We start from the raw sequence: 12,144 nt of genomic DNA, 5'->3' as shown, positions 1-12,144 counted from the left end.
CAGGCTGAACGCTCCCTGCTCCTTCAGCCTTTCCTGGTGGGTCAGATCTTCAAGCCCCTTCATCACCAGTAGTCAGATCAGTTACTCATTCATTACTCAGTCAAATGCATCATCTTACTGTTCAGCCCTTTTCTGTAACAATATTTTATAAATACTCTCAACATACCTCTACGGGATCAGGAGTCCCTTTCTTCCATCCCAGAGCTGATAAATGATTCCTAAATGTTGGTTTTTGCTTCCTAATCAGCTACTAAACTACAAGAGAACTCTCTCTTATCTACTATAAAATCTTTTGGCAGGAGACTTGCCAAAAGCTTTTGAAAACCAACATTTAATTAATTCACACGGTTCTTGAATACTTCAAAGCATTTAATAACTTGCCATGTTGAAAAAAACTGCACCAACTTTTCCAAATCTTATCACCACATATTTAACTCAGTGTTTATTATAACGCCTGCCAATAACTGAAGTGAACAGTTACAATCTTTAAAGCCACTTGTTAAAATGAGGCTGCTTTTTTTTTTTTTTCTTCCTCAAAACTTGTGAAAGAGCTTCACGCAGTGATCCACTCTGTGTCACTTTGTTAACTGATACATTTCAGATAAGCTTCTTTACCACTGGAGAACATGTTGTTCCAAAATCCCAGCAGGAAGGTGCATTTCTGCTCTCTGACTTCACTTCAAAGCAGATTTATAGAAGGTCTACGTCATTAAACGATAGACAGTTTATATAACTTTATATTTAAAAAAAAGAAAAAAGCATACAATGTACATAGGTCACTTTGAAAGTAATGCACCCTATTTCTTTCCATGGAAACTACACCAGATAGAAAGAGCATAATAGCACTATTTGATAGAGCAAATTCTCAGCTACAAAACACTTCTATTCAGCACCATTCGTTATGCATTTTCACCAGTGATAAACAGGAGTCTGCATACCATGCATTCTCCGTACCCTTGATAAGCTTGTTGTCCTTTAAACCCCTTCAATTTTTATGCTATCCATTTTTAAATAAGCAGATAGGAAGTCAGACCAGTACTTACAGTGTTAGCATATGAAGGATTTGTACAGCCTCAAATTCAGTCTGTTTTGTTTGTTCATTTTTTAGTAACTTCTAATATTAGATTTTTCACCTGCTATTGAGCAGTGACATTTCACAGAGCAGTCAATTGTAGACCTAAGATCTTCCTCTGAACTGATGATGATCAGCACAAAAGCCATCATTTCAAGACTTTTCTCTATGTTTTGCATTTTTCTCCGTGTCTATCACACCATATTTGTCTGCACTGAATTTCACGTGCCTTTGAACACCACGTATTCAGCCTCCTATGGTCTTTCTGCAGTTCTTCACAGATAGCACTGGTCCTTTACCACCCTGAATAATCTAATACAATGGGAAAGACTTGACACTTCACTATTTGTCCCTTCTCTAGAATTACACATTGAAAGCATGGGCTCTAATACTGAACTCCAGGGGTGACACATCCTCTACTGTGAAAATAGACATTTATGTTTGTGTTCTACCACAATATTGTGTAATTGTGTAATACCACGCAATCTGTGAATATTATGGTATTTCCTCTTATCCTTTGGAACATGTTGTATCCTTAAGAACCTGAAGGTATTTTGCTTTATGGCTTCTAGAAATCCAAACAAACTATATTAACCTGAAACTCTCTCATTCACTCACCTTTTTTACAAACTCAGTTAATCCAAGTATTTTATTAACTAATATTTTTTTTCCTAAGTTTTTTCTAACCCTGGTAACAGTGTACTAAAATGTTAAAAACTGAACTGAATGCCAATTACAAGACTATCTGCCTGCATTTCTACAGTCTTCATATTCAGTAAAGGAAAACCTTACCCAGTCCAAAAGGCTGGTGACTTTTGGATGTTTCCTGACTACTCCTACAACCCATTCAGGCCTAACAAAACACAGCAAAAATTAGGAAGACGATACTTACCTAGAAATAATTATACATCTTATACTTCTATCTACTGTAAGAAAAGACTATTAAAGTCTCCCACACAAAATTTGAGCAACTGAAATTAAATCAAACTGTCTTTGTAACGAATAATTGCATCATCTCGATAGGGTTTAATTATCCTTCTAAAGTCACTTTGTAGTATTATATCATATTAGAATTGTCTGATATGTGGCACAGAGAGTCCAGCTCGAAAACTGGAAACTAATCTGAACCAAAAAGATGACAGAAATATCTCCTGCTTGGTCTCTTACAGAGTTTACAGAGATGACAAAGTGCTGATTCTGGCTGTGGAAGTACATTTATTTATGCCAAAATTTCCTAGCTAACATAATTCACTTGAATATATATACATAAATTGATATACATAATGAGATTGTTTCGTTCAAAATGTGAGACACTGATATACTCAAACACCAAAGACTGATTACGTTGCCACAAAACTGGTGATTCGTACCAGGCAGCATATGTACAACACTGTCAAGTACGAAATCTTTTGATTTTCATTCACCATTCGCAAACAGAAACATCAAAGCCTCCATATGAGATCCCACCACTCTTTTTCTTCCCCAAGTTTTCTCTCATTAATTTACAGGGAGAAAAAAATTAAACATAAAAGGAAAAATCAAACTGAAGCTCTTCCTTAAGTCAGAACTTTTAAGATGCACTCACTTCAGTGATGAAGGATGGAAGGGATACAAAGAATTCATGCTTCCAATCGATCTAAATTCAGACTCACAGAACTATGGCCAGTATTGTGAACCAGAACCAGACTAGGTTTGTGGTCGTTAAAATAGCTACAACTTGATTTTCAATGTTCTTACTGTTAAGAGAATGTTTATTTGGAATCCACACAAAACACCATCTTCAGTATCAGCTACCGATCAATAGGTACCAAAAACGGCGTGTTGTTTGCCTCCTCTGAAGAAGAAAATGCAAGCTTATTTATCAAGTAGCAAGTTGTGTAATGGAACAGGAACTCTCAGCACAGCTGACTCTGAAAGCCCACCACTGACAGCAGCTTTCCTTGCCAGGGGTCCCGGCTTTCCCACAGTAAAAATCTTGCTCACTGTGAGCAAGTACTGCTGTCTGCCAAAAAGCCTCAATGAAATCTATCAAAATAACTCATAGAAAATTACTTTCATCATTGCAGCATTTGTGCTGACCTTTTTCCCAGTGAGAGGCTGAGGACAGGGCTAGCAGCACTTTGCAGAGCAGCCCTGTGCAGCACTGCTGGGATTGGAAAGTAAGAAGCTGTGAAAGCACTCTGCTGGCTGTAAATGCTCTGAGGGAAACCGCTGCCTTTTTATATTGTGACTATGCATATTCCATCAGGTAGAATACTTTCCACTTACATTTGTCTTGATCATTTCACTGGTAGATTGGATTTAAATGTAAGTTACTCAAACACTAACTCCACTAAAATGTGAAATGGAGTCAAAATCACATCCATCATAAGTGGTGAATCATCTTCGCATTAGACATTCAGGTTTAACTCATTTGCCCGCTGCAGGGATATCATTCTTTACTGCTAAACTTTCCCATTATTTAGTCCCTGCAATGGGAGAAAAGCCTTCAGTGAATGAGTAAAGTTAACCGTGAGCAAAACATGAGTCTTCCTGACCCCAAATTTGCCTAACATCCACACTTTTTTTCACATCAGCTCATATTTACATACAAACATATGGTGAAAACATTCCTGCACTAGAAAGTTCAAGCACACTTCACAGAATCACGTGAAATCGTAGGTGTTGGAAGGGACTTCTTGAGATCATCAAATCCAACCCCCTGATAAAGCAGGTTCCCTACTGTAGGCCGCACAGCCTGGAGCCGAAAGTGCTCATGTACTGACAGGCATATTCTGGACACTTTTGGCCTACCATTAGCAACAGGGATGAAAGGTCATTCCATTTAATACATTTTTAAGACTGTTTTAACCTTGCAGCCAGAACAAACCTTGAAACTACCCATCCTACTGAGAGGGCTTGCTTGCTCTGAAGAATTTCACAGGCAAAGAAGATGGCTCTGACTCACCAGACCCAGTATTGAGGTCAGAGTTTGGCTGAAAGAACTAAAATCAGTTGAACATCTTACTCATCAACTGCTTCCTATAATTAATTTCATTAATTTACACTTCTAGAGATTCATAATGCAACTATTAAGGCTGGTACAAATTAAAAGTTAATGGCAATGCGTACATCAGTCAGCACCAGAAGAAACAGCAGAGCAAGGAGTTAAAACAATGCCCTTTATCCACAATAAAGGGCACATTTCAAGGATGTTGTTTATGTCAAGATCATCGTATGGTGGACTTGCCAACAGACGACTATGCTCTCTGACACCGGGAGGACAGCATCAAGGTTGTAGCCTATCACCTATTTCATTACTTTTCCTGCTAGTACAGTCCAGTAAACAGACTATGAAATGATGACTGCAAAGGGCATAAAAGATCTGTCCATAAACTAGCTTGTCATTTCTGATCAAGAAGAACCACAGATAAAAGAGAAGGACTCGGCAGCTGACACACTTTGTCCCAGGCTGCACATGAGGGAGGTTCATCAGACCACACATTTTTGTGCTTGTGAGAGAGTTGCTGTGAGTGTGACTACATGAAATCTATGAGAGGGTGATGGTGAGTAGGTAAAATCGGTTTGCTTGTAGATTCTGTAAATACTATGTAAATATTCTCTCCCCTTTCCAAAACGTTTTGCTTTGAATTTTGTCACACAAAATCTAAACATTACATGATATAAAGTAAGTCTTCAAAAAAGTAGCAATGTTCTACACTTCCCCAACTCTACGCAAAGAGAATGAAATTGGCCTTTTTGTTTCTTCACTGAGTCCCTTCTGCAGTCCACCTTCAAGATGAAAAGTGACTTCTTCACTGAAATATTAATGCCAACATTAGCTACATCTCACTGCATTAGCTCCGTCTAGCATCTAGCTATGTATAGCAGCATCTGTTTGCCTTTTACAGACGCTTAGTTCTGACACATCTATTAAAATTTGTATGAGTAAGTGGTATTCTGCATTACACCTGTACACTTCCAGGGCAACTCCATTAGTGTTACTTACTACAGAATGGTGAAAATACACGGCTATTATGTGCTTGTGTTTGTGTTGTTTTTTTTTTTTTAATTTTCTTTCAAAATATATGTACACAAAACCTTTGAGAGAGAGCATATTCTGAATAAAATTGAAATAAAATGTTATCACCGGCTTGCCAGTGTGATAAAATACTAAACTTCAGAAACCTTACAGCATAGAAGTTGCAGTGTTTTCTAATTTTAAGTCAAAGAAAGAACAAGGGAGAAAAAGACAGTGTTTTAAGCATATGACTATTACTGATGTTACATAACGCCATAGCAGACATTTATTTATCATATTTATTACACTAATATAGATGTTATATACATATTTAGTAGACATATTTAGTAGAAGTAGTGAAAGCTTCAGAAAACAGGAAAACATCTCACTAACATTGCCTGTGGCAGAGAGAGGAAATTCTGAATTCTGGGCCATTTTTGGAGTTCCTATAGGAATTCACCTATCCTAAGTTCAGATAGCTAAATGACTTCTCAATCTAACATAGCCACCGTATAAACATTTTATAATTAATGAAGAAAAACAGGCACTTCCAAAAGATGACTTGTCCATCCCATCTCAGACTGACACGAATGAACCTCTGAGAAGCAAATGTGAGATTTTAACATGTTTGAAGTTAACAATGGTTTCCTTGCTCTAGACAAGAGAACACAATTCATCCTCCACTAAACAGTGGAATATTCCTTCAGGTGTTTCATCAGCTTTCCTCTTACTGAAAATGTGTATCATAAAGTTCAAGTTCATCCTCAATTATGGAAATAAGAAATTAGTTATTAAAATATTTACATCATGTCCATATTTTAAAGTCTTAAACTTGTTGACTTTTCACATAAAGTACTTCCAGGCTTCCAAGTTTTGTATTTTTTTCCAAGTTTTGTATAAAAATTCACTTTTCTTTAAAATCTTCCAAAGCAAAATATAAATCAAATTTTCATTTGTGCTAAAAGTTGGCTCCTCCCCTTGCCATCTTTCCTATTCCATACTTATGCTTATACTGGAAAGAAAATACTCCACAAAAGACACAAACATTACTTTCTAAAACAGACAAAAAAATATAAATTAATATCTGGGAAATAATGACTGTACCTATTATAACGTGCATGCCAAGTCTTGCCAAATGCTTCACAGTATGGTAACCAATTCCTTTAGCACCTCCAGTCACTATAGCAACCTTTCCATTTTGTGTAGGGAAAACTATAGGAAGAAAAAGAAATAATGCAACGTTAGGTCATAGTAGTAACGTGATTAAGAACTGAAGATGCATCTGAAAGAGACACACACTTAACAATCCGTCCTTCAAAAATACTGCCTTAACTTTGTTAAGGAGCAGCCTGACAGCTGTTAGAAGTCAGCTTGGGGACTGTTTACTTCATGCACACGGGGAAAAAATTCAATTGGCAGCATGAAATCCTGCAAAGTTCTTGCATGACAAAGAGCAGAGCCCAACATTTGCTCCGCCAGGAGCACGGGACACAGTGAATAGCTCAGCCAAAGCAGACACATCCACGCAAAGGGCAGAAACCAGTCCACCTAATTTAATTGCATAACTGAGTACTCTGCTTGTGGAAAATCACAGACTTCTGGTCCCTGAAGAAATGAGAACATAATTTTTGCGTTATACAACAGATCTGCTTTTTCCATCCACCACAGCTCCCACTGCAGAAGCCATTTCTGATACCCACACAGGATCCCCCTCTGCACACGCCTTTGAGCACAAGGATGGTCAAGTGGTGGGGCACGGGCCCTAAACCCATGACGTGAAGTTTAACCCCTCTGCCTCCAAAGGAACAAAAAGGTGGTGAAATGCCTATGTCCCATACTGACGCTGGGAGCGAGGTGCTTTCACCCCTGTCACAGTGCTAATGATGGGCAGGAGGAGGCAGGAGGAGGAGTGCAACAGCCTTGCTCGGACGGGTCCTTGTGAGGAGGTCAGGAAAGCAGAATCCCAGAGTCCTGCAGGTTGGGAAAGACCTCTGGATCACCAAGTCCACCCTCCCTCCAATCTACCAGGTTGCAAAACTAACCCCATTCCTCAGTGCCACAAATGTGAGTGGGTGCACGGATGCAGGCTGCACAGCACAGCCTGGCAGGAAGCCTTCTTGCTGTACAGGAAAGCAGGAGCACTCCAGCCAAGTGGGAGCAGAGGCTTACAGATGAGAGGTTCAATTTAACTGTTTGGGTAGGCATAAATCAGGTCAAATATCAAATATGGTTTTTGAGGAGGTGGCAGATCTTTCATGTGAATCCCCCGTGGTCTTTGTGCTACTGAGGTGAGTTGCTGTTTGGTTTTTAGAACAAGCTGCTAGATACTTGTATGGGGAAAACGGCACTGAATATTTCCTTTTGCCACAGTATAGTGGCTGCAGGCAATATTATAGATAACAAATGTTAAATAGATGCCGACTTTCATCTATCAAAGGATTTTCTGTTTTGATTTCTAGGTTTTTAGGGGGTTTCTTTGTTGTACAACACAAACCCGTATTTCACATAGCTATGAAAAACAGAAGCAGTGCAGATACAAGAAGCTTTCTTCACAGCAGCTCCCAAATTTCACCTTTTCTTAGACATACAGTTACTTTCAGTGTAATTCAACATGAATTCCTACTCTCTTCAGGTAACCACTTGATTCTTTCCATCCAATGTAGACTGCAAATTATTTGCAATTATTTGAATGTTAATTCCTATTGCAATGGCATCCATGCATGTTGGTGTCCTAACAAATATAGTTCGAGCTAAACAAACCTTGGTCAAGAATTTTTCTAAATGTTTTCAATTAGATACATTGGCAGCCCTGCAATTTCTACCAAAAACCTTTATCATAATGAACTCTATACAAAATGCCTACATTTTTTCAATAGTTAGGTCTAGATATCAAAGCTATGCCTGCTATTAAATGCTTGGCTAGATTTCCCATTCAGTGAAGCCTTTTCCAACTGTTTACTACTTTACCAATCTTAGCTTTTTTTCAGATGATGCTTTTCTGGTCTGTCTTCTGTCAGCAACACATACAAAATAAAACAATAACAAATGCTTTTGCAACAGAAAATAAATTCTTTTAAAGAGAAAGAAAAATAAAATGCTTGTAGTGTGATCCAAGCTGTCATCACCTCTATGCAACTAGTCCTTATATGTGGCTGGATGCATTTTAAATTTGTCAAGGACATAACCTCCAGTCCCTTCTGCAGTGCTCGAATGATCCTAGTCCTGAAAAAGGGAGGAGAATATGCGTGCATTGTTCAACTTGGGTGGCATTTTAGACTACAAGAAAACACAAACATAGTCTCTCGTACCAGTGGTGAACGGGACAGGTCTTTTACCCAGCAACAGACCATAGTCTTCACAAGGCAGCAGGCAACTCCAAAACCAATGAAAAGAACAGAAACAATATGGAAAAGAACAAAAATGGCCCCATGACTAATGGGATCTTGAGGACGAAAACAGCAAAGAGGCTTTTCTCTAAGCAGTCTGGCAGCTACTCAAATGTCTGAGCTCTCCAGGATGCTCCTTCAGGTTCTCCAAGAAGGAAGTCTAGCATTTCACTGTGAAAAAAAGGTGAAATACAACCTTCCCAATATCCACGTTTCATATAACCCAGTTCAGGTTTGCTAGCTCAGAAAGTTCAAGGCACTTAAAAAGCACCTCTTACAAAGCAAACACTCCTTAGTCTACCTGAGTCCACACCAGAAAACCCATTCTAAGCTGTTTCCTGAAGGCTTGAAGAGGTTTAAACACAGACGAGGAGCATTAGCATTGCTTCCTTGATAAAGCAGGAAAGGTCATTTGTGGTCAAGACATTAACACGTACAAATCTTGCATGTGGCAAGAGTGTATGTACTCATAGAGAAAATGCCCACTAGAAGACAAAAATGTAAGCGTAACAATTCATCATGTAGTTATCTTTTGAGTATGAATTAATCCAGTTATAAACTGTATTGAAAATTGAGCCATGACAGCTGGTAAAGCAAGCTGCATAAACAGAAGGTTTGCTTCCTTCCCCATAGCCTGTCCTTCCTGCTTATCTTTTAATCCCGTTTCACATGTGTGAACCTGGAGCAAAAAGGACAATGAAATCATTCCTATTTCTGTTTGTTTCACTGTAGATGAAAAAAACAGCTACAAAAAAGAAAACACTCAATCAAGAAAATAAATCACTTTCATGTAGGTCTGAGTATCTTCTCTCCCAACTCCCTGTATTCCTCTCGCTTTTTCCCTCTAACCACCTCATCACCATGAGATTTGGATTTTACATGTTGCGTGTACACGCTGTTGCTCATTTTCAACTCCTGCTCCACTATAGCAATGTACTGAATAAAAGCTATCTTTCATTTCAGTGCAAAATTAATCCTGTTAGAACAAAATGGGAGAAAGAAAAGGAGAAAAAGTAGTTAGGAGTGGGAAAGAGCTGATAAGATGAAGGAAAGGGGGAAGCCAAAAAGCAAAGTGACAGCAGGTACTGCTATGATAAAGTAGTGTTTAGCAGAGGACAGTGAAAGGAAATGCTTGGTCCTACCCCTATTCATGAGGGCTGCAAAGAAAATGATAATGTTTGTTCCCAACTGCCACTGAAACCATGTATGTTAGCAGCTTGCAAGGAAGATCAGAACAGACAGGCAGCCTTTACTGAAAAAATGACGGAGGTCCTACATCACAGAGCATTTTATGACAAGGCTGTTTGTACCATATAGCTCCAAAGACCTAGGAAACACCCAGGGAAGGAAAAATGAGAGCTGCAGACATGTAAATGTCCAGTATCCATTTTATTTACAAGTATGATAAACAACTTCCAGAGAACTTGGTTTTGAATAGACAGAACAGTACGTCTCAGTTCATTTAATTCCAAATGGGAAACACAAAGAGTCCATTGAAAACTGAAATACAAAGTCTAGGAAAAAAAAAAAATTAACTCTCCCCAATTCTTAGGTTTCATTTTTTTAGATTGATCTTAACTTCATTTTAATCTGTGGAAAAGGTGCACTGTTTCCAACCAGACAGATAGCTTAATGTACAAAGAACCAGCATGAGGACAAAGCGCTGCTCATGTTACAATATCTACAGCCGAGGTCAGACTCAGGCTGAACGTGCAAGCCCAGTATACAGCCATAGTACAAACCAGTCTGCGTCAGTGTGTGCTTTCCACTTGAACACAACCATCACACAGAATTTGAGAAACACCTTTTCATTGTGAAAACACATTTTCCATAGTGAATCACAATATAAAACTTCCAAAACAGCCCTGGGTGCTGCTGGTTTCCCAGCAGATGTTGCTTTATGTTGTGTGCCAGCTAGAGCTGAGCTTGGCCAGAGGCAGGTGAGACCCTAAGGGAGGGGTCCCCTCTGCCTAAACATTCTCTGGCAGTTTCTTCACCTCATTTAATGCGTGGAATCAAAACATCCCAGCTCTCCCTCTGCTTCTGTTCCTGGTAAGCAGGTAGATACTGATCTCAATTACAGGCCTGCATCTCCAGCAATTTCACCATGGGACATGAGAACTGCACAGCCCTGGTGCTAATGGGAAACCCTGATCAAGCACTCGCTGCTCGTTTCCCTTTGTGTTCGAAGAAACTAGCCTGCGGTCTTTAAGCTCTTATTTATCAAGCCAAATTCTGACAGTCTTCTCCCAGGCTGATGGTTCTGTCTACACCTCAAAGTATTCAGAAGAAATAAGCTTATCTACTTGGCAAGTGGATTAAGCTAAAGCAGGAAAAAAAGGCAGTGCTATGCTGTAATAAACATGTCCCAGTATGAAGCTATCTTAAAATAACCGTTGTCGTTTTAAAATATACTTTTCCTTAATCTGAAACAACTTCCTTGCACAGACAAGTCTTCACAAACAGTTGACGACATGATGAATTTAAGACAATTCTGTAATTTTTTTAAAAAATAACTTTTGAGAGGCTCCTAAAGAGGGTTGTCTGCGCAAGTGCTAAGACCAAGGAGGAAAAATACAGAATGCAGACCTTCATTACCAACAAAATTCAGCTGAGGTAGAGGTGGAAGATGCAGACAAATCAAAACAGAGGCATTAAACCAACTGTCCTCTTTGCAGAAAAGTGCTATGCAAACACAGACAAATCCCAGAAAAAAGAGCTCTTCTTATAAATTCTTTGCCTGTTTGAGGCAATATATACATATATATATATAAACTTTACTATGAAGTACAAAGCAAATTGCATCAAATTTTTATCTAAGTCCTCCTATCTAACTCCTAACCTATTAATCCTGCATCTGCTTTTGTGGAATGTGATGAGTCATGTGGACATTAAAATACAATATCTTTATATTAGCTTCTTCATTAAAACCTCTCCTTAAGACACTGACGACCAAAGGCAGAATTCAGATTGTCTGAATGAGTCTCCAGCCCTTATCAGGCCAGAAAGACAAGTGCTACAGAAGGATGGTCAGAGGGGCTACCTGAGGGCCTGCACCTCCCAACCAGGCACAGCAACCTCAGGGGCATTTATGCTTAGGGGACCCTACAGACAAATCCTAACAGTTATTTTTTTCCTCCCTCCTATAACTGAATAACTTCCATGCAAATGTTATCCCTGAAGGTAACTGGCAGAACCACAGCTGGAAAAAAAACTAAAAGAGAAAAAGGGAAAAGAAAGAAGCCACAGTGAATATTCAGTTTGACGACAGAGTAACAAGGACCAGGTTTGGAGCTGTTCCTCTACAACAACACTGGGTAAGAAAAAGGGTGAACTGTAATCGTCAGTCCTCATCTAATGCCACAGGACATGGCACAGTCAAGTTTTTCTTGTTGGCTTCAGAATTCACATAGTCCAATCTGCAAATTAATTACTGAGCAGGTTTTTCTGTTCCAAAATATTCCAAGTCTTTCTCCATGGTTTACACCATGGTGGTGCCGAGATTACAGCCACCAACATCTGCTTCAGAGCAGATGGAACAGGAAGTAGTTCATTTGCTACTCGGAGAGGCAATCAGCAGAGCGCTGGGGAACCCACAGCAGTAGGCCTTACAGAAACACTGCCACAAGCTTCTGTCTTAGTAGAAACTGAGTGCTCAGGGTCCAGGCTCGACTAGTCATCCCTGG

The 12,144-nt window shown here is 39.2% G+C and overlaps 1 protein-coding gene across 2 annotated transcripts in view; it reads right to left on the bottom strand.

The window, feature by feature from the left end:
* Positions 1–12,144, bottom strand: part of DHRSX (dehydrogenase/reductase X-linked) — a 164,482-nt gene that overhangs the window by 120,629 nt on the left and 31,709 nt on the right. For both annotated transcript variants that reach the window (XM_040661659.2, XM_046906088.1), the window contains exon 2: positions 6,177–6,284. In XM_040661659.2, coding sequence (XP_040517593.1) covers positions 6,177–6,284 — 108 coding nt within the window. The remainder of the gene's footprint in view (positions 1–6,176; positions 6,285–12,144) is intronic.

Source organism: Gallus gallus, chromosome 1 (assembly GCF_016699485.2).
Source record: "Gallus gallus isolate bGalGal1 chromosome 1, bGalGal1.mat.broiler.GRCg7b, whole genome shotgun sequence".
NCBI lineage: Eukaryota > Metazoa > Chordata > Aves > Galliformes > Phasianidae > Gallus > Gallus gallus.
This window is presented reverse-complemented; position numbering and strand designations above follow the sequence as displayed.